Source organism: Miniopterus schreibersii (assembly GCF_964146895.1).
Source record: "Miniopterus schreibersii genome assembly, chromosome: 5".
NCBI classification, from domain to species: Eukaryota; Metazoa; Chordata; class Mammalia; order Chiroptera; family Miniopteridae; genus Miniopterus; species Miniopterus schreibersii.
The window spans coordinates 44,937,821-44,961,384 of NC_138106.1; the positions used below are offsets into that span (position 1 = coordinate 44,937,821).

At 44.9% G+C, this 23,564-nt stretch overlaps 1 protein-coding gene across 1 annotated transcript; it reads right to left on the reverse strand.

The window, feature by feature from the left end:
- Positions 1-202: 202 nt before the first annotated feature.
- Positions 203-23,333, reverse strand: NRROS (negative regulator of reactive oxygen species). The gene is made up of 3 exons (XM_081137946.1): positions 23,247-23,333; positions 7,071-7,191; positions 203-2,426 (listed from the first exon to the last, which is right to left on the reverse strand). Exons 2-3 carry the CDS (start codon positions 7,176-7,178, stop codon positions 456-458), a joined length of 2,079 nt encoding a protein of 692 aa, XP_080994072.1. The 5' UTR covers positions 7,179-7,191; positions 23,247-23,333; the 3' UTR covers positions 203-455.
- Between the last annotated feature and the right edge of the window lie 231 nt (positions 23,334-23,564).

A 23,564-nucleotide genomic window follows, 5' to 3' on the forward strand; every position in this document is an offset into this window, starting at 1 on the left:
TGGGTGGGATGACACCCAACCAACTGAACCACACAGGCCAGGGCACAGGACATGCCCTCGAAGTCGATTTTGCTGTAGGGTGGCCCTGAGTTGCCACCCTTTCTCACCAGCTCCATGGATGTCATCAAGGAAAGGCCACTGAAAAATGGCCTAAGTGAAACTACAAAAAACATTAAAGAAAGAAAAAAAAACAAGCTGTGTTTGATTTAAAAAATATTTATGAGACATGTTTTACACTCTTGTGGAATGTCAATTAATAAATATTTTATCAGAATGATACGGATGAATCATAATGATGGAGGAAGAATTTGGGGTGACTACAAAATGGAAGCATTTTATACTTTAATTTAAAGCTCAATTGCTCAGACTTGTCCTCTGCCTCAGATCTTGAAATCTGGCAGAAAAAGTGTCTTTCCACGCACAGACCAGATTTCTAACCTTGAGTCGTGGCCAGGTCAGTATATGGAGGACCAGTGGCAGCGGCTCTTGATTACCTGAAGCAGTGGCTTCTTAAAAGTGAGGAAGATGACAGTGCAGGCCACCAGCAGGGTGAGGCAGCTGGGGAGAATGAGCACAAGGTACAGCAGGGCCATGTCCACCCTTTCCCACTTACAGTCCTGAGGCATGCCCCCGGGCAGGTCCATCAGGCGAACGACCTTGGAAGAGAGGTTGCAAGTGATCAGGGCCAAGTCAGAGATGGTGTGCAGACGCGTTAGGGCTCCCCAGCCCTCCACCCTGCAGCAGTCATATGGATTCTGACTGAGGTAGATGGTCCGCAGACCTGCCATGAGCTGCACAGGCACAGCCCCCTGGGGCAGGGCTGTGAGTGAGTTCCTGCGGAGATCCAGGGTCTGCAGAGCCAGGCTGCCCCTGAACCTTGGGAAACTGGTCAAGGAATTTCCCGACAGATCCAAATCCCTCAGATTCCTAAACCCAGAGAAGTCCAACTCCGTAAAGCTGGTACCGAGGCCCACGTTCCGGAGAGACAGGACCTGTAACGTGGGGGCAATATTCTGGAGAGGAGCAGTGCTCCCATTCAGAACCCCCCAATTTCCAGACAGGTCTAAGTGGGTAAGGGCAGTCCCCTGGAATGAGCAGTCTTGTAATGTCCCCAGCCCACAGCCCTCCAGAGAGAGGCTCCTCAAAGATGCCACATTCCTGAAATCCACACAGCTGGGGAGACCCACACGGTCTAAGCCAGCTGGCTGGGGGCAAAGTGAGATCTGATTGTGGCTCATGTCAACTGTAGTGATGTTACTGGCATCAGTGAAAAGGCCAGTGGGGACATCCAGGAGCTGGTTGGAGCTCAGGTTGAACGACCGGAGGCTCCTCAGGCAGGTGGGGAGCCCCGGAGCCAAGTGCAGCTCCGACAACTGGTTCTGACTCAGGTCCAGCTCCATGAGCGCTCCTGGGGGCTCGTGCTCCCGGATGTGGAGCGTCACCAGGCAATTCTGGTTGAGGTTCAGGTGGGAGAGGGAGGGCATTTTCCTTAGGAAGCCATTGGGCAGGTATTGGAACTGGTTCTGGCTCAGATCCAGGAAGCGTAGATCTGCAAGATCACTGGAAGCAAACTCTTCCCAAAGGTTAACTGTGGTGATGTTGGTCAAGTTGCCATCCACAAGGAGGAACTGGGCCACCATCTCCTGGGGTGATGAGGTGTTGTACAGGTCCCTGTAGAAGCCCATGTTGTTGTCCCGTAGCAGTAGGGTGTGCAACTTGCTGGACTGGGGCAGGAGTGGGAAAAAAAGCAGCTGATTGTGAGAGAGGTCCAGCATCTCTAGCTCAAAAGCAGCCTCTTCCTCTGATGCCAGGAACCACTCCAGGACATTATAGCTGACATTGAGGGACTGGAGGTTTGTGAGGCTGAAGTCCACAATGCAAGGGAGGTTGTTATAGGCCAGGTTGAGGTGTCTCAGCTCAGTCAAGCCTTCGAAGGCTCCACCCTCAATCTCAAAGATGTAGTTCCTCTGCAAATCCAGCTCCTTGAGATGCCCCAGGCCCTCAAAGACAGTGTCATCGAGCCTCATGATGGTGTTCCTCGCCAGGGACACGGACTCCAGTGAAGAGAGGTTCTGGAGCATGAGGGCCACCATGTCTTCTGTCAGGGAGTTCCCTGACAAGTCCAGCCTCCGCAAAGCCAGCAGGCTGTGGAAGGCAGCTGCTGTCTCCTTGTAGCCCTCTGAGAGGGAATTATCAGGCAGCACCAGAGTGCGCAGGCGGGCCTGCTCCAGGAAGGTGTCACGACCAATGCGCTCCAGGTGGCAGCTATGCAGACTGAGGCTCTCCAGGAGAGGGTAAAGCTGGAGGGAATGATTCCACAGGGTCTTGAGAGGGTTGGCATCCAGGATGAGCGTCTGCGAGTGGGGAGGGAGATTGCTGGGCACTGAGGCAAGGTTCCGCCCTCGACAGTCAGCGACTCCATCCACCTAGGTCCAAAAACACACTGGTCAGCAGGGAGGAGGCCTCTCAGGCAAAGGTTTGGGTACATATACTTAGTTCATTCATCAGACTGAAATTTTTTTTTAAAAAAGAATCAGAAACTGTAGAAATTTTTCTTTGTTCTTTACCTTCACAATAACATAGACAGCTAGGAGCTGAGTTTCAGGCCTCATTTAAAACATACAGTGTGTTAGAGAAGATCTGAGAACCTGCCCATCAGTGCTGAGTGGCAACAATTCTATCCGCAGTTTGGTTTTACTATGAGAGGGATTGAGGACAAGGTCTCCTTCTGGGTTTGAAACCTCTGCCATTTATTTCCATGTGACCTTGGGCAAATAATTTAACTTAAGTCTGTTATTTCCTCTGAAAAATGGAGATAAAGATAGTACCCATGCCCTAGCCGGTTTGGCTCAGTGGTTACAGTGTTGGCCCAGCGACTGAAGGGTCCCGGGTTGGATTCCAGCCAAGGTCATGTACTTTGATTGCAGGCTCAATCCCTGGCCCAGGTTGGGGTGCATGTGAGAGGCAACCAATTAATGTGTCTCTCTCACATCCATGTTTCTCCCCCGCGCCCCCCTTCTCTCCAAAAAGCAATGGAAAAAATATCCTTGGGTGAGAATTTAAAAAAATAAGATAGTACCCACTTCAGAGAACTGCAGTGAGATTAGATGAAAGGTGGCACAGTGCCTGACACACAGTGGGCACCATTAATGCAATTGGTCGCTCTTGCATTGTAATCGCTATTGCTATAACACCTGTGTGTCTAAGAGGAATACCCTAACAACTGGCAGTGCTGTGGCACCTTCATTTCAGCCAAAGAAATTTTGTCTGGGACATTCCTCTACATTCTGGATTGATAAATATCTCAGTTTAAAATGACTCCAGAGTTTATCATCACCCTGAATTGTACAGAGTGGGATCTGGAGAGAAGTGGAGAGTCCATGGCAGAGCTGGGACTGTAGCCCAGAGCTCTTAATGTCCAATTCAGTGCTTCTCCGGGATGCTGTTCTACCACGATTGTGCTGCGTAAGGAGCTCAGGAGGGATGGGATGACCCTGGTCTCATTGTAGAGTCACTCAAGCTCAGGATAAACTCAGCCCAATGTTTTACAAGATTGGCAAAAGCAATCAGCCACAGGATGTCAATTAGGTATCCAGGAAAAAGGCTTTAAGTGATAAGATAGAAGAGCAATGGCCTTCCTTTGCACAGATTGGCCAGTAGGACAAGGCCTGTGATTGCCTAAAACTGTGGGCCCAATCCCAGGGGCAAGTGGAGTAATGGAAAAGGGAGAAAAATCTGATATCGAGGACGAAGCACTGGTTTGGAGAGATAACAGACTCAAGTCTGAACCTCAGCTCTGCCACGTATTAGCTTTCGTCCCTGGACAAGGAATTAACCTTTCACGGTGCCAAGTTCTTTATCTTATTATTAAAATAAAACTTTCTAATAATTAAAAATTGATACAATATAGCCCAGCTGGCTCAGTGGTTGAGTATCAATCCACGAACCAGGAGATGGAGGTTCGATTCCTGGTCAGGGCACAGGCCTGGGTTTCGGGCTTGATCCCCAGCAGGGGTCGTGCAGGAGGCAGCTGATCAATGACTTTCTCATCATTGATGTTTCTCTCTCTCTCCCTCCCCCTTCCTCTCTCTGAAATCAAGAAAACATATTTTAAAAAAATAAAAATAAAAGTGATACAGTACAGAAATACAGAAAATTAAACTCGTCAGTAACCTCAGCCTCTCCCTCGAAGAAACACCACTAACCTTTTGTTACATTTCCTCTGGACTCTTTCCTAAAGATATTATCTACCTTTTTAAAAAAATTTTTTAAAAAACTTTTTAAAATAAGACTGCACTCTACAAACTGTTCAGTAATCTACCATCCCCCTCAATAATATGTAATAGACATATTGCCCTGGCAATAAAAATAAATTTGATCACATTCTGTTTAGCAACTGTCTATTAGTTCATCGCATGAATACAACAGTGTTTAAGAGCAAGAGTTTTAGGGTCAGTCCATCCTGGTTCTGCTTTTTAACAAATGAGTGACCTTGGTCTTATTGACTAACTAGTTGGGACCTTCATTACTCCACCTGTAAAATGGAAATTATACTTTTAATTTTCCCATAGGTTTTTTTCTTAATGAGGATTCACTATGATTATTTAACACAGAACTCAGTACATAAATACTTAATAAATGTTAGTATGATCTAATCAATTAATCTCCTACTATAGAGCACTTGAGTTCTCATTTCCAGATGAACTGGTCAAGTTCTTTCCACACCTCCCCTTCTCCCCAAAAGTCTTTGGAATTTTGATTGGAGTTGCATTACAATCATGGAGTAACTGGAGGAAGACCTGACATCTTTCCAAAATTAAATTTCCCCATGCAGAAACAAGGTGTATTTCTTTATTTGAGTAAGTGTCAGTCTCCCCCACACAGGGACTCTCTGGAGAATGCTGTGGTTAGGGGCTTTCCAAAAGATGTGAGCCCCTGTTTCACCACAGCTGCGGCAGTCATGGGGGTCACACCCCTGCAACTCCCTGTGGCCCCACTGAAGTGCTGCAAAAATACCGCGGGGCTGTCAGAGCCCAAGAAAACCTCACCATGTCCATTTTATGATAATGTGACATGGCGAATGCATGGGGGGGCAACGGAGGGCACCTGGACTCTCACCCCTCAGCCCTCAATTCAGAAAAGCCGCAGGAAATCCACCCCACTGCTGCGCACCAGGCTGGAGAGGGTTGGGCAGGGAGTGTAGCCTGAGCCCTGAAAGAACTCGTGCTTTATCCCCTCCTCTTCCTCGGCCTGGTAACCCCTGAATCAGCTCCTGCGAAGTCAGCCTGTCACTGCGTCTGAGGGAATAAGGGGTGTCCGTGCGGCTGAGACGAACAGCAACAATGGATGCAACACACAGCGCCGGTCTGGGTGCTTAATGGGCATTAACTCATTCGACCATCACCACAACCCAGGGTTATGGCATTCGTGGTTGGTACTATTATTACCTCCATATCTTACAAATGAGGAAACCGAGGCACAGAGAGGCCCTGTGTCACCAGCTACTAAGTGGTGGAGCTGGGGTTTAAACCTGGTCTGGCTCATAACTTCTCCCCCAGACTGGAGCATGCTACCGAGCCGTGGTTAGAGGTTACCAAAGTGGTTACGAACTATAACCAGCCGGGTTCTGAAGATTCATCAGCCTTAAGAACACATTTTTGAATGTAAGCATTAATCCTGACACTCAGTTTGTCTTCCCAGTGCCTGGGGTATAATAGGGCTCAAGGAATGTTTATTAAATGTATGTTTCTCAGGCAGATTATTTTTATTTCACTGAGTTTCATTCAGGCAAAGGAGAAAATTTCTAGAAATGTGCTCAGTGGCTGTGAGGCAAGTGTGTTTCCACATATAGGCTGAAAGCCCTGGAGAGAAGGACCGCAAGGGCTCGGGTATCTGCTTCCTGGGCTGTCTTAAACCTCAGCGTGGCCAAGGCCATTGCTGTGCAGTGCCTGTCGCAGCGTGCTCGTTAGTACAGCTTTTTTTTTTAATCTTCACCTGAGGATATGTTTTCATTGATTTTTTAGAGAGAGGAAAGGAGAGAAAGAGAAACATCGATGTGAGAGAGAAATCTCGATCAGCATGCTTCCCATGCCCCCACAGGGGATTCAACCTACAACCTAGGCATGTGGCCTGGCTGGAATCGAACCCACAGCCCCCTTGGTGTACACGAGGATGCTCCAACCAACTGAGCCACCTAGCGGGGGCTTCAGTACAGCTTTTTAAGTAATTGCTATCAACTCAAACATAAACTCTGAGGCAGGGCTTCGCCAACTTTAATATGCCCCACCATTATCAGATTCTGATAGCATTAGTGGAGCTCAAGCATCCAGATTTTTAAAAAAGTTATCTTTTATTTTTAATAGTTTTATTAATTTCAGAGAGAGGAAGGGAGAGGGAGAGAGAGAGATAGAAACATCAATGATCAATCATTGATCTGCTGCCTCCTGCACACTCCCTACTGGGGACCGAGTCCACAACCCCACATGTGCCCTGACCAGAAATCGAACCGAGATCTCATGGATCATAGGTCAATGCTCAACTGCTGAGCCACATCGGCCAGGCTAAATTTATCTTTAATGTTGAAAGTATTACAGATGACCCCCTTTATCCCCCATTAACCCCCTCTATCCCACTCCTGCACCCCCCCCAGGCCTTCACTGCACTATTGTCTGTGTCCATGGGTTATGCATATATGCATATAAGTTCTTTAGTTAATCTCTTCCCACCCACCCCCCCCACCCCTTTCCCTCTGAAATTCGTCAATGTGTTGCATGTCAAACATCCAGATTTTTAACAAGGTGCTTTTATTCCTGGTGGCTAACTTAGGCCTGTCTCTGGGGCGTTGTGTCTTTAGTGAGTATGAAAAAGGTGGGGCAGAGCCTTTCCTAGGCATCATCTTAACCTTTGGTTAAAGAGCAGGTTGCAAATGGCATCATGCCAGGCAGGTACACAATGATTCAGATTCATTCATTTCCTGCCCTCCTTGATTGACAATCCATCAGCTCTCCAAATGGACCAGACCTTGCCAGCACAGGGACAACAGACAACTCAGAGTTCTCAGGAAAACTCACCAACTTGCAGCCCCTTTGGGAAGCAGCTGTGGCTATTCCACTTCCGGTCCTCCATTCCACTGTCAAGAAGTGAAAACCAAGGCAGAGCCAGAGGGGCAGTAACTCCATCTCAAGTGCAGCACTGTGGACAGAGGGCAAGGAAGAAGCGAGTAAGAGAAGGACATTCTAGAAGGCTGCTTTGCACTCTCAGCAGAAGGAGCCAGTTCCCAGTGACGTCTGGTCTTGGAAGCCCACAGCTACGGGCAGGTGGAAACCCACAGACTCTTTACATACCTCAAGTTAACCAATACTTTCAACCTTTCACTGCAAGAACTCACTTTCACTTTGCCTCTACTATCTGATGGACAGGGAGCTGAACACTGAAACTCCCAAGAGTCCAGCAACAGAAGCTAGAAGCAAAGGATTTGAGGAACCAGGCCTCAGGTCACCTAGAGTTTGTCATGTTTTTTAGTTCTGTTGAAGTTGTCCTCCAAAAGCTCAGATCTGCCTAATGTATCACCTGAGCTCAATAAATACATCTTGAATGAATGAATGAATGGTGAACTGGGATTGAAATATTAATTGTTGCCACTGGTTCCATAGAGTTACTAATTGTTTTGCTGACATGAGGCTTTTAAAAAAAGAGTAGATCTCATTGGTTAACTCATTTGAATACAGCCCTTTGAAAACTGGATTTCGATATTTTGCCTGGATAAGGGAAAAACTGAGGGGGAAATGAAAAAGCAATCCTCAGTGTAATAAGGATTGTTGATGAAGTGTGGTTACAGCCCTCTTACCTGGCCTGTGAGCACAGAACAGAAGTCATGAGAAGGCTTAAAATTATACACGGACCAACAGAATTTTAGAAATAAGAAGAACCATAATGGAAATGTAATAGGTCCTCCATCACATTTTTACAGGTGAACACACAGGAAATAATGATGGCTTATTCAAAGTTCAAGATCAACTTAGTGGCAGGGCTGGGAACAGCAAGAAGATCCCCCTCTCTGTGCTCCGGGACGGACAAGAAACCAGACTAATTTCTCTCCCTGCAGGTGCTGTTGGGTTGAACCCTCCTGTGAAGAGAGTTTATAGCCCAGAGGAATCCCCTCCCAGCCCAGTATTTCTCAGAATCTGAGGCAAGTGCCTGGCCCCGGCGTTGCAACTGCCCCATCCTCTCCTTGACCTCTACTTGGGAAAGACTATGGGGTCTGCTCTCGTCTTCTCTTGGGCCAGCAGCATCAGCACTACCATGAACCTCCTCACCTATTCCGCGGGCCCTTCTGCCTAACACATCTCAGCCGTCTAGGGCCCCTTCCTCTTTCCCTTTCTTTGAATAAGTCTACACAATCTCTAAGGCTAATTTTTAACTTCCTGGTCAGACCTGAATACTCACCAGTGAAAACAGACTAACAGAAAAGCTAAGTGAAACCAGGTAAATCACCCTCAACCTTCACTTCAGGTCGGGTCAGCAATCCTTACCACAGAGGGAACCTCCAATTCAGAAGTCATCAGTACTTGCCCAACCCTGGGAATCCTCTTCCCAGGCCCTCCCTCTGCCGCTGCACCTGTGCAGGAATCACCACCTCATGGCATGTGCAGGGCACAGATGGCAAACACAGAGCCATATGGGCTCCTGTTCTCAGTATCCTCCCAACACACACACACACACATACACACACACACACACACACTCACTCACACCCCTGAAACCTTGGGATCACTGCCCACCTTGAATTGAGCTAAGGTGGCTAGACTTAGCAAATTCCAAGATGCCATTTGAATGTCAGATAAACAACAAATAGCTTTTTAGTATAAATATGTCCCATGCAATATCTGGGACATACTTACACTAAAAGAAATTTATTGTTTATCGGACATTCAAATGTCAGCAGGTGTCCTGCATTTTATTGAGGAGAGACAGGGAGATGGGAACCATGGACCTGCTCCCTCCTTTTCTCCTTCACCATCTCTGTCCTATTTGGGATGGGACTTGTTGTTGTGACACTAACCCTTATAGAACAACCAGCGCCATATATTGAAATAGTGAATCTAGATGTGTTCAGGGAAAGGCTGCATTTCCTTCAGGGAGACTGTAACTCAGACTGGAATGCTGGATAAGCCCGGTGTCACGTATGCCCAGAGTGTAATTTTAATTTCTGGGTCAATAAGACAAGTTTTGCAACTTTAAAGCACCTATTCTCCTTCCTCCCAAACTCAGTCAAACAGCCCAGAAAAACTCTTGCTGTGCCCTCTGGGCAACTCCTTCCTTCACAATAGCATGGGGAGATTACAGAATTCAGAACCAAACAGACCAGGATTTGAATTCTGGCTCCAGTATTTGTTATTTGTCCTTGAGAAATTCACATAGTCTCTGAGACTCGGTTATTCCTTCTAAAAAACAGGGATAATCACAACCATTCAGAATCAAATAGTATATGTGACAGTGCATAAATTACATAAAACAATTATTATTTATGAGTTCAAAACACCAATGAGCTGGGTGTATGGTTGTTATTTCTATGTATAATCTCCAATGTAATTCAGCAGCTACACGAAGAAGGAAAACTACTGAATAATTTGGTTGGGAGAATAAATATATCATTATATTAACTAAATGTAAAAAATATGAGGGGGGAAATAAAATAAATTTTTAAAAATATGAGGGAAGGTTGGATTAAAAATTCTACATTAATAAATTCAGAACAAGGCTAATCCCGGGAACAGAGGACTATGCTGGCTGAGAGCTGTTGGTCCTCAGATCCCTGGTTTACCCTTCCCCTGCCCTGCTCTGGTTCGCTTGGGGCTGACTTCTGAAGGCTCTATTTTCAAGCTCTAGGTGTCAGTTGGCCTCCAGCTGGTTTGGTCAATGGAAGGCACTACAGGGCGGTTGGAAGGAAGAGAGAATCCAGGGTATTTCTCTCCCTCTCTCTCTGCCTTGGACAGAGAAGTCCTTGAGCTTCTTCTGGTGACTCCTAGACTCTGGTAACACCCCCTTCCCTTTATCATCATCCTACCCAGGGCAGGTCACAGTTTCCTGAAGTTACTATTCTCTGGGATGACTGTCTGCCCTGATTGACACCTCAGCCTCTTCCATCATGTGTAGCCAATTTCCTGCATTAAATTTCCTCTGTTTTAAATTATCTGTGTTTCTGTTTTCTGGTTGGACTTTGACTGATACAATGATATAAATGAGAATGGGCTTGAAATAGTACTAAACAAGAAAGGTAGGTAATGACTCTGAGAAGAAATAAAAGACCCAACATAATAACCATTTAGGTTGAGAAACACCCCTTGGAGCATGTAGCTGGAGAAGGCTTCCTCAGAGCCAGGCCACTGCAAGGAGTATCAGATAAACGGTTTGGATGCCAGATCTCCCGGGGGACTTTCCTGAACCCTCTCCTGTGTGCACAGGACTGCTTCCCTCCACCCACACTCAGCCTCAGTTGGGTGAGGACCACTCAGCAGTATCTCTCGCTATACGAGAGTGTGCAAGCTTGAGTGTACAGATAAGTAACTGTCCCATCTTACTCCTGTCTCACTGACATCTTCTGAAAAATACATCCATCTTTTTAAGCCAAATGTTGGTCATCTTAGATACATGTTTGATGGAGAAAGGGAAAACAATTATGATGAAGGGTGCATAGGTTACTGTGGCATTAAAAGTTTAAATGAGATAACCTGGAACCTCCCCTCATTCTAATTAAAAGAGTTTGAATCAATGGTTCCTATTTCACGGGCTGTGAACCTCGGGGGAGCCAGAGTTAATACACAGGAACTACAAATTAGCCCACGTCCCAAGTAGGGGCTGAGTAAGAACTCTGTCTCCTGGTCTGCGTGACCATTGGGAAAATACTCTATATGAGACCTGAGGTCCTGACATGAGAAACAGATGGCATTAACAGACTCTGCTTGTATCTGTTCTTTTTGAACCAGATTATGAAGTCAAAGAGTTCCTTCCAAGTGCGGAGGCAGAAAATGGTCAGTCCCATTCTCTTTGATATACAGTCTATAAATCCTATATTCTTCTATTCAGTTAACAATTTCTATAAAGCCTCTCTACATCTTTTATCCAGTGATGGTTATTATGATTATGACTAATGCCAGAGGCTGTGAGTTTCTAATTAGTGAAAAGCTTTGAAGGACAAGACACCATTGACCCAACTGTTGTCAGGAGACGAGATTCTTTACGGTGTCTGTAACACGTTTGACTTGGAGATATTAAGATTGTAAATCCTACCTCATGTCAAAGTGAAGTCCTCTTAGTGTTTCGTTTATATTTTTTGTTTATCTTCTAACTATTCTGTTTGTGTCCCGTCATTACAAAGTGTCCTTGCTGGTCCTTTCCTAAGAAGTTCTTGAAATATTAGGATCTCAAATGCTCAACGGCATCTCCTATGTAACCATTAATCTTGAGACTATGCATTCTAATTGGTTATTTAGGCAGAAAGACAATACGACTTTTTGTCTGGCTTTTCTCTCTCAGACCTGGTCATAACAAATAAGTGGTGAAAACAGATTCATTTCACAAAAACAACATGGATGGAGACTGTATCCTGAAACAAGAGAGCACCAACATGAGGAAGAAGATGCACATTGGCTACAAAAGTTCCTCTGTTTTAAAAAATTATGCTTGTTTGCCTTTTCTATTTTCGTAAAAGAATATTTGCTCTTTTTGGAAAGGGCTTCCTGATCCTGCTGGTGGTGGCTTGGCTGTAACCTGGGGCAGCACTTCCATAAGCATCCCATGACCACATCAGTTCAGGGCTCGGGGTGCTTGGGTGGGAGACGATGGCCACATGCAAGCCAAGGAGTGGCTCGTCCCGGGGGCCTGTGGGCGATACTTGCTTTTGCAATGGACAGGGAAGAAAGGGTAAGTAAAATCTTTTGACTTGTCTCTGCTTCTTGAAGTCCTGAAATTTCCATCAGAAAAGTTCAGGAATGCAGCAGCATTCCTTTTTTCTCAGGCCCTCTAACACTTAAACACATATATATAGTATTTTTTTTTTAAATGTATGTAGATTTACCTGTATTAATAAAATATAACTTCTTTTTTAAAGGGTTATTAATTCCAAGTAGCTTTTTGTTGTGATGTAATGTCTTAATGAGCTGATAGTAAAGCACAGCCATCAGGTAAGGACCAATCTCAGGTATGTTTGTCCATAAAAAGGTCTCCTCATACTCAAACTTTGGAAATACTAAGGAGTAACTCTGATCTGAGTTTTGGCTTTGCTCTGTTAGGGTTTTGGATTCGTTTTCAGGTGAGGATGCTGGATTTCTAGTATTCAGGGGCACCCTTGCTATCGCCTCTTCCCTCCCCACTCTCTCACCTCCGCACCTTCTCCAGCTGCTGCTACCATAGCTGGGCCACCAGAGCCGGGAGGCAGCCTTTTTGCTAAAGGCTCTATTAGCAAGTGTTAAGAGTGTTATACATATATTAGCAAGTAATTGAGAATTTTCTCCTTAAAGTAAGCTTTAAAGAAAGAGGTCTTTCCAGGAAGTGGGCAGCTCTCAGAGGTACTTGGTGTTAGAAACAAACACTTATAAACTGGTCTGGGGGAGGGAATCTCTAGAAGTAGAGTACACACACTGCAGGGTGTAAATGTGTGCGGTGACACTGTGAACACGGAAGACACGGGTGCTAGATAGAGGGCTCCCCGGGAAGGGCACCTGCCTTTGTTTAAAAGCAAAAGAGCAAATCCTACCGCGGACACTGGGAGAAAGGGAAGGGCAGCTGGTCACAGACCACAGAGGACAGATAACAACAGAAACCCCAGTCTGTGACCACTTCAAACAATCTCTACTACCGAGTATTTGAAAGCCTCAGGCAAGCAACTTTGGTCTCTGATTGTGAGCAAAAATATTAGAATGATCTCAACCTTCACTAAATGTTCAGTGTTTCCCATGGTGAGGCCACCTGCATCCTGAGCCTCCAGGTGCAATGCTTTGGGTAACACAGAACTCCATCTTGGTAGCACCTCGCCAAAAATGTTTGCCTTGAAGCCTAAGAAACAGAGAAAAACGAAAAGGGGTGTGTGTGTGTGTGTGAGCGCGTGTCTGATTACAGGTGACTACGAAGCACAATAACCAAGTCCAATGCATGTACCTTGAGTGGATTTGGGTTTTTTTTTAAATCTCTAAAAGAAGAATTTGAAAAAATTGGGGAAATTTACATGTGTACTAAACAATGTGTTTTCAGATGGTATTATGTGCAGATGATATGATATCATCAGATTATTACTGATTTTCTTAGGTATGATAATAATGTTTTGGTTATGTAGGAATGTCCCCTTATTCTTAGGAAATGTATGCTGGGTATTTAGAGGTGAAAATTCATGATTTTTACAATTTATGTAACCTCTTTCAAATGGAGAGAGGAAAATTAAAAGCAAAATATTACCAACAGGAAAATTTAATATTGTACTTTAACTATTCTGTAAATTTGAACCTTTTCAAAATAAAAAAAAGGAGGGGAAATGAAACAATTGTTGGAGTTCTTAAAGGGAGAGGGGAAATTATTGTAACCTTTTGTCCCAAAATTCCAGGAATATATATTTTTCAAATACTTTTCAGAAAGATTCTCAGTAAACTTTAAATTACACATAAACCTTTAAAATATCTGAAAAATTTAACCATTTTGACATTCAAACTAGAGCTTCCAGACATTTTCTCATACCTGGAAAGAGCACAGAAGTGTTAGATCATCTGTGCTGATTGAGGTTCAATATGGTTGATGTACTCATGTAACTTCCACTGCCCAGGTCAACTGCTCTGTCCACAACACCCACAGTCCCTCTGGAGGGGTAGACCTCAGGAAGTGACCTCACCACCTCCACCTCCACCTAGCAGACAGAATTTTGTGGAATCACCTGACCAGGGAAGGTCAATTCTTACATGCAACCAACACCTTATGAATGATCCCAGTGCATAGAGATGAGGGAGGGAATTAGGTAATTAGCAGGCGAAATTGGAGTTAAGAGGCACAGAGAAAGTGGAGTTGAATTTTGAGGGTTCTTGCCTTGAGGAATAGAAGCTATGAGTTGGATAGTAAGGCATATGAATAGAAAATAATGAAATAGTCAACAGAGGGCAGAGATCCGGGAAATGGAATAGAAAGAATAGCAAGAGGGTGGGCCATGCAGCTGGGAGAAGGGGTGGAGAGAACAGGCTCCAAGGCTGCCTCTCAGGGTTCCTCTTGATGGCCTTTTACAGGGCAGGGTCCATTTTCAAGCTCCATGTTTTCTCATGAGAGCACTTCACCACCATCACCACCCCCAGCAGCTGGCCCAAGAGTTGCCAACAAAAAGAACCTAACTAAAACAGGACTTGTGCTCTTTAATAAGCTTAAACACAAAGTTCAAAACTGAACATAATATTTTTTTTATGTGCATGCAAGCTTTATGATGCTACCTGAAAATTAGAGAACGTGGCTGAAATCTGAATCTAGGAATGTATTTTTCAAAGTGCATTTTAATTACAGGCAAGAATCATCAAGGAATAATAAAACTAAAGAGTGAAAATTTGTTGGGAAACAAGATACTAATATAGCCTTAAAGTATCTTATTAATACAAGTTACTTGTTAATTTTACACACTTGAAAATAACAGCTTTATAAGTGGAAAAACAGGCAGACACCTCTTTAACCAAATGATCAAATTACCTAAGGGGCTTTACGGGGGTACTTGGCAACATTTGAATATTACATCAATATTAAATTTCTGGATTTTGATCATTGTACTGTGGTTATGTAAGAGACTATCCTTGTTCTGAGAACATATACATTGAATTATTTAGAGGAAAAAGAGCATGATGTTCGCAGCATTACTAATGTTCCAACTTCTCTTCATCCGCATCGGCACTTGTTATTTTCTGTGTGTTTATTGTAGCCATCGTGGTGGCTGTGAACTGCTCTCTGTGGTTCTGGTCTGCATTTCCCTAATTAGTAATAATGCTGAGCATTTTTCATAGGTTTATTGACCATTTCTATATTGTGTTTGGAGAAATGTCTAAAATGTGCGCCTTTAAATCCAAAGATTTCTTTAATTATGATTTTGGAATTACATGTAAAAAAAAATGAAAAAAATAAAGAACCAGTTCTATTCTTTGGTCAAAGTAATATATTCCAATATTTTGCAAAGAATCAATATTCAAATGGTGGATGCATTAAAAAATAACTTACAAATTGAAGATTGGGGCAACAGAGAATTTATTTATTTATTAATTCTCACCTGAGGACATTTTTATTGATTTTTAGAGAGAGTGGAAGGAGGGAAGGAGAGAGAGAAAAGCATCTGATGTGTGAGGGACACATCGATCGGTCGCCTCCCATATGTGCCCTTCCTGGGGATGGAGCCCGCAACCTAGGTATGTGCCCTGACTGGGAATCAAACCAGCCTTTTTTTGGTGTATGGGACAGCGCTCAACCAACGTAGCCACCCGGCCAGGCGAGCATTCAGAACTGTGATGTGTGCACTCAGACCTCATGATTTGCTTCTGTGGCTTTCTCTCTTAATATGAAGTTGGTAAAATATAAACAACAGAATGGCTTTTGAGTCTCTGTCTTCCAAGAACTGTCTCATACCCTGCAGGTGGGAGAGCAAACTGATACACTTTTTCTGAAGGACAATTTAGCATAATTTATCAAAGATCTTGAAAACCTAGATTGCTTTTGATTCAGTAGTTCCACTTCTAGAAATTTATCCTAAGGAATTACAGTGTATGTAAAAGTACTTTTACAGAAATATTTTCTAATTTTCTAACAATCCACTTCAATTACTGTATTAAGACAAGTTTTAAAGTAACAGAATCCATCTATCATTACTTAAAATATGTCCTAATCAGAGCCTAATAAATATTACTGAAATAGAAAATTTCTTATAGGTATTTAGATTGAAGTTATTGTGAATGTGCTTAAAACAATCATGTTTGGAGTCAACGGAAGAAAAAATATCATTGACTAATAACTAAAATAAGTTTTATTATAGATATTACTTTCCTTTTTCAGGGTCCAGGGATTTAGATTTGGGGTTTCATGTTCTTATCCAAGCCCCTAGAAAGGCGGCAGTAAAAGGTGAAGAGCCCAGGCTAAGGGGACAGATGGGACAGGTTCAAAGCCTGGCTCTGGCCTTGGGTACATCACTCAACTTCTGTCCTCAGTTTCCTCCCCAGTAAAATGGGAATCATAATGCTCATCTTGCAAGGTTGTTACTGTATTCAGACAAGTTTTAAAAGAACACTCAAAAAATAGTCTTTGTTATTTAGCCTTACAGCACCTTCCTCCCCAGCAGGGATGAACCTGCCTGTGCTTCAGCACACCCAGGATGGGAGCTCACCGCTTTGTAAGCAGCTGGCGCACCACTGGGGTCCCTTGACATTTGCCTGTAGAAGCTGGATCCCCTCTAAGCCTGGACAAATAAGTGAGGAGTTGTACCCTTTTAAATTTGTTTGAATGCTCCTATGGTCCTGAGACTTTGTCTGAGAAAGGACAGTTCCATTGTAAGCGCCTTTTCTGGCAAATGCACCATCATTCAAATTTAGTAACTGACCATCCTTTTGAGAAGAACTGTGGCATTTCTGAAGGACTACCCACCACTATTTTGGAAGTGAGAATACTCAGACCAGAGAGATGAAATGACAGGATCAAGGTGCCACAGGGAAAGGAGTGTAATGGTTTCCAAGCGCTGTCCCCCTCCGAGCCCAGCATGCCTGGACTCCACCCGGCTTGTGAGAAAATCTTGTCTGGGATGGTGGAGACTCTACCTCTTCCCAGAGGGGGCTGGAGGCCACCCGGCTCTTCTCTTGGGCTCTCCCCACTGCGACTCTGGGCAGCCAGTGGGAGTGACGAGTGCAGCTCAGGGAGCAACCCTGCTCGACTTGTCTCCTCAGGGCGACGAATGAGTCAACGGCTTCCCTCTGTGGTTAGGGTCAGCCCTTAGAGCCAGCAGAGGTCATTCAACTGGTTCTGTTCCATGGCCACAGGCTGCATCTGGCCACAGGTCTTAAAAAGTGCAAATCTGCCCTTTTTAAGGGGAGGTAACACCTTGCTCTTACATGGTTGGTGGGAGTTCTGGGGTGTCACCTTTGTATATGAGAGACCCACATAATACCTGTGGGTGGGCACCCAACCAATAATGCGTTAGCTTCAAACTTGCCATTTCCTTTCAGTGTCACAGGTTTCTTCTCTCTGGTCACTTCACTCCAGTGGTGCCACTGGTGACAATAATACTGGCCTTGCCAACCTCACAGAGTTGTGTTGAGACTGAATGAGAGATGTGTGTGAAAAAGCTTTGTCAATATAAGGAACTGCTGTGGATTTCATTAGTAAGAGAGGTAGTGTCAGAATTAAAGGAAAGGCAGAGTTCTGTGCAAACAGGGAGCTGGTGTTGAAATAAATAAGACAGAGGAGGCGCAGTACCTTCTTACGTGAGCTGCAGGGTGTGGGCCTTGGGGTGTTCAGAGAAGGTGAGAACACCCGGAGCTGTGAGAGGCTATGGACAAGAGAAAGGCTATAGGTGATAACCGAGGCTTATTGCCCAGAGTGGAAATATATCAACCGCACCCCCTCAACCTTGGTTCTCTTGAGAAAGAGCACAACTGAGAAATGAAATGACATAGATTCCTGATTACTGACCAGCTCAATGGGATAGTATTCAAACTCCCAGACTGCTTTTCAGGCTCTTAATTGTAATAGCTAATGTTTACCGACCGCTCACCTCGGGATAAGTACTATGCCAGATGTTTTACATATAATAGGGTCCTCACAAAACCCTAGCAGGTGAATATTATCATCCCCATTTTCCATGTGGTAAATTGAGGCTCACAAGGTTTAGGCCATAGAGTTAGAGCATGTCAGAGCAGCAATTCAAACTTAGTCTGTGGTTGAGTCCGGCAATGCTCAACCTCAATACCACAAGCCCCGGCCACCCTGGGATGTTTACCATCTTCGTCTAAATCATGCATTTTCTCAGTTTCCTTTGTGGGAAAGGTCCTTTTCCCGGTCTTCTCAAACTGTCCCACTCCTATTCATCCTTCAAGACCCAGTGCATATGCCAACTCTTCATCACAACCTAATAGTTCGATAATGCATATAATACACTATTATATTATAGATATAGTTCGTATGGAAGATTTCAACATTTTTAATTGATTGATTGATTTTTAGAGAGAGATACACTGATTTGTTGTTCCCCTTATTGATGCATTCATTGGTTGTTTCTTGTATGTGCCCTGACTGGGGATTAAACCCACAACCTTGGTGTATTGGGATGACACTCTAATCAAATAAGCTACGCAGCTAGGGCTGGAAGATTTTTAAAAATTATTTGATTTTTAAGTTTATGAAAATGAATATGAGCAGCGACTGTCAGTAATTTAACTTTCTTCCTTTTAAAAAATATTTTTATTGATTTTTAGAGAGAGAGGAAAAGAGAGAGAGAGAGAAGCATCAATGTAAGAGTGAAGCACCAGCTGGCTGCCTCCTACGAATCCCCTCCTGGGGATCAAGCCAAAACCTGAGCATGTGCCCTGACAGGGAATCAAACCCACCACCTTCTGATGTATGGGATGACACTCCAACCAATGGAGCTACACCAGCCAGGGCTACCTCCATTTTTTTAATTGTGGTAAAATATACACATAATTTACCATTTTAACCCCTTTCCAGGAGCAGTAAGTACATTCGTATTGCTGTGCAACCTCACCATTACCCATCTCCAGTACTTTTTTATCATCCAAAACCGAAACTCTGTCCCCATTCAATGTAACTCCCCGCTCTTCCCTCCCTTCAGCCCCTGGTAACCAGGATGCTTTCTTTGCTATACATTTGCCTATTCTAGGCACCTTGAGTAAGTAGAATCGTGTAAGTGGAATCATGTAACATCTGACCTTTTGCCGCATAATGTTTTCAAGGCCACTCCATGTTATAGCATGTATCAGAATTTCATTCCTTTTTATGGCTGAATAATATTCCATTGTATATACAGGGTGTCCCCCCCAAAATGATACATACTTTAATAGCAGATAGCTCAATTTTGAAAATGAAATGTATTTTAATAAACACTGCCTTTATAATTATTCAAAGTGTGTGTGTGTGTGTGTGTGTGTGTGTGTGTGTGTGTGTGTATACATTTTTGGAGGACACCCTATATGTACCACATTTTGTTTTTCCATTCACCCACCAATGGACAGCTGAGTTGTTTCCACCTTTTGGCCATGGTAAGTAATGCTGGTATGAACATGAGTGTATGAATATCTATGTTCTAGTTCCTACTTATTATCTCCATTTTACAAATAAAAACTCCAACACTTGGAAAAGCCAAAGTGAATTGCTCAAGTCACATAGTTTGTAGACAGTGAAGCTCAAACCAAATCTGAATTCTGGCCCAGGCAGGAGGTGCTCAATGTGCAACTATCTGAGAGGAATATACACTGAATGAGTGTTCAGCTGCGTTGCATAGATATGTATTTATTGGTAAACAGCTATCCTATGATCCCCACCCTGCAGCCTGGCTACTTTCTCGGAACTCCCAAGGCCCCCACCATAATCCCACAACCCAAGACCCTGCTTCTAATGATAATACCCATTCTTATTGGTCAATACCTATACCATGTGGTGTCTGATATTCTAAATAGTACCCCTGAGTGTGCATGGGGTCATGGTCTTCTGTAGGGATGAGGCAACCTGTTGACACCATGGATCGCACCTATCACAAAGATGAGGACCTTTAGAGGTTCTACAAAAGAAGCTAGAAAACATAAAAAAAAAGGGATTTAGAAGGAAATAAGCCAGTATTATTAGCTAAAATGGATGCTTCTGTTTAGGAACCTGAGGAAGGGTGCAAGAACCTAGAACAAGAGAAAGGTCCTTGGGGGAGTCCCATGAGGTCACAGGGTACCAGGTGGGGCAGTGACAGGAAGACCATTAGCATGTCTGAAGCTGAAGTAGTAGCCCAGGGCCAGTCAGGGAAAGACGCACTCGCCACTGACCCTGCAGGCTGAGGGAGGGACTTCAGCCTTGGAATCTGGTGGGACAAATGAGAGGAGACATTGGAAAGGCAGGAGAGACCTGAGGGATTGTGGCTGGACCAGAAGAGGAGTGACAGCAGGAGGATCAGGAGGAGCCAGTGTCCAGCCTGACATCTAAAATGGAGTGGCATGAGGTTACTGGAGAACACAGCGTGTACTCCAAGATGAGCCCCTGCTAGTCACTGTGGGTGCTGGGCTGCCTCAGTCGCTTAGGTCCTGCTTGAGAAGCCAGGGCAAAAAGATAGAGCCCAACTGCTATCTCCTGGAGAGAAGTCCCCTCTCCATTCTTTTCATCCTTCCTTGGCAGCAGAAAGTTGTTTGGGGCACATGGCACAGCACCTGACCAAGGCAACCTTCTGCGCTGTGTGTGGAGGTGGGGAGTCCCTGTGTTCTCAGGGCTTTGTAGCCACATTTAGTTCTTTATTGGTACCAGCCTCGCTCTTCTTGCCCACCTCGCTGGTGAGAACCATGAGGAGTTCTACTTCCTCCTTCATTCCCTTCCTTCGGTCTGAAACCACTCACGAGTTAGAGTGAGAAAACACATGTGGTTTGGCCTCAGCACCTGACTCCATTCGCTCTGGAAATCAGTCGGTCCTGCCTAGCTACATTCATTTCTCCTTCTGGTAACAATTCCTTAATTCCCCTTTGAGGAAAGCACCCTTTCCTTTCTTTTCTTTCTTTATTATTTTAATTTTTAATTGTGGTAAAATAGACATAACATAAAATTTACCATCTTAACCATTTTAAGTACATAGTGCAGTAGTGTTAAGTACATTCACAATGTCATGCAACCAACCCCCTCACTTTCTTAAGAAGTTCATGTTCAGTTGAGTTTGACCTTAACTCCGGGCTCCAAGGAGAGGCCAATGAAAAAGTCTGGGCCCATTAGAGCCTCCTATTTCCTTAACCACAGTGACTGGTTTATAATGGGTTCACAGAAACTAAGCCCATGAGAATCAATCCAAGGATTGTTGCTAGAACTATTGGGAAAGAGGCTTCTCTTCCTGTTTCAGATGCCAAACTGGTGGTAATTAAGCTTAGAGCTGCAGGCACCCATCCTTGCCACCAACTTTAGTACCTGCCTGATAATGAAGCCTATGCAGAGGAAAACAATGCTAAGGAATGGAGATAGATGGATTCTTAGCAATGTTTGAGCACCTGGATCCAGCCATGCCTGAAGCTATTTTCCATAGACTACTTGGTTATTTGAAACAATAAATTTGCTTTTTTTTTTTTTTTCTGAAGCCAAGCTAATTGGTTTTTGTCATTTGCAACTAAAAGCCCCCTAAACTCAAATATACAGTTACTTGTGAAGCTTGATAAGGTATAAGTAGCGATGTCTTTTTTTCCTCTCCTAAACTCTGAGCTTTTAGAGATTATCACTTAACTTAGTCCAGAGCCTCTCACACATTGAGCCATGACAATGTGTTCAATGATGAAGCTGAAAAGAACAGTCTGGGGAGGAGGGAAATGAGTATAATAAAGAACTTTTACTAAAGGCAACAATATTTGTCACTAATATGTGGACACATCAGTGAGCAACACTGAGCAAACAACAAGCATGACCTGAGAAAGATAATGTTTTTCAGTCAGTCATGGTTGAAAGCTTCCCCTCCCCTAGCTTATGTGGTTATAATATGGATCTGAGCATGGTGTGAGGGACATCTAGTTATACATCCAAGAGTCTACTTTACACCTTGTGGTGTGCATACACACTGCAGCCAGGACACAGGTTCTAATCAGTACTGGTGTCACTTTTCCATGACAAAGAAAGACCAGAGACAAACAGTTCAGTGCATTCTTAACATCCAAATACAGGCCTCAGGACAAAGACACCAGGAGCCTGCTATCTGTTTGGGAGGCTCCTGCTCTTGGGTGATGGGTTGAAACACTATGTGGGATCAGGTTTATATGGGTTTTCATAAAGTTCCCATGAGGTTACCCATTGGATGAAAGCACCCTCTTTGTGAAACAGGACTTTTTTGTTTCATTTTTTTAACCTAAAGGCAGGAGTTGAGCTTTTTGTAATTTTTTTTTCTGGGCTTATGATTCTTTAATTCCCTCCAGGAACTCTCAGACATACATGTAAAAATCTATGGGGTGTGTGAGGCCAATAAATAAATCTCAGGGCTATCAAACCCAGCAAACCATCAATATCCACAGAAATAGTCTATGCAGTGCAGACAGTGGGTGAAGTGAGCACAGAAGACCTCAGAAGCCTAGCTCTATAAACTCAAAATATTTCTGCCATCCAAACCCTGAATAGGCTTTACCCATTACGGAAGAAACCTCCAGTGGGATCCCTTCATTTCTCCTGGAAGTGCACCACCCAGACCAGGAGCTCCATCCTTAGGACCTTGTCTCAGCCTCCTTGAGTCTCACTATTGGGCACGTGGTCACCTTCTTGCAGGTGCCAAGGGAGCTGGCAGCCCATTCTAAGGGCAGTGCAGAACCCGGTCAGTGGCTCCTCACTTGTGTCAGCTCCTTAATGCACAGGATTATATGCTGACCGCTCCACAATCCAGCCCACATGGAGCAGCTGTGAGGGCTGTGGAAGAGCACTGGGCAAGGGGTCAGAAAGGCTCGGGGTCTGGTCTCTCCCACAAGAGCTGTGGGTCTGAATACAAAACCCTGGTGAATTTCCCAAGAACACTATGTGGGGAAGGGGCGTTGCCTGTGTCAGTCACAGCTCCGTCCCCAGGCCTGCACATGGAAGACCCCCTAAGTATGTGCTGCAGTCAGTGGGTATCAGCGTCTTCATCTATGACCTGGTGATTCTCAATCCACTTGTGGGACAGGAAAGAAAATCCAAGCACTCAGCGTGCTCAGTGCTCACAGGGTGGTCCTATTGCATCCATTCACCCAGCCCAGGAGGAAGCATTACTGTTCCCATTTTGCAGATGACGGAACTGAGGCTCGGAAATTCTCCTCACAGAGCCAGTAATCAAACCCTCAAACCAGGAATCTGAAGCCCTGCTGTTTCCACTACCCCACGCCTCCTTGCTCAGCTCTGAGCGCCCCTGAGGGACGCCTTCCCACCTGCCCGGGGCTGCAGCCCTACCCCGGGCACCGACGCGGCGGCGTCCGGAGGCAGCAAGCGCCAGGCTTGGGGACAGCCCCAGCTGTGCGCCCCGGCCGCGCTGCCCGCCTCGCGCCGCCCCGGGAAATACTCACGGCTCCCGCGGGCCCAGGCGGCTCCTCCGGGCGCATCCTCTCCGGCTCCGGCCTCCTCGAGAGCGGGCGCGCAGGGCTGGGCCGCCTCCTCGCGGGAGCATCAGGTTATTTTAGCGCTTGCGGAAGGAACTGACGGAAACTGAAGTCACATGGAGAGCGAGCTGCGCTGCGACTCAGCACTCGCGGAGCGCGCGCTGCGGGGAAGGAACTGCCCCGGGGGGCGGGGGGAGGGGGCAGCGGCGGGGACCGTGCCCCAGGGTTACCCCTGGCTAGTCACGAACCGGGCAGTGTGTTTAGGGCCCCAGCAGTGCTAACCAA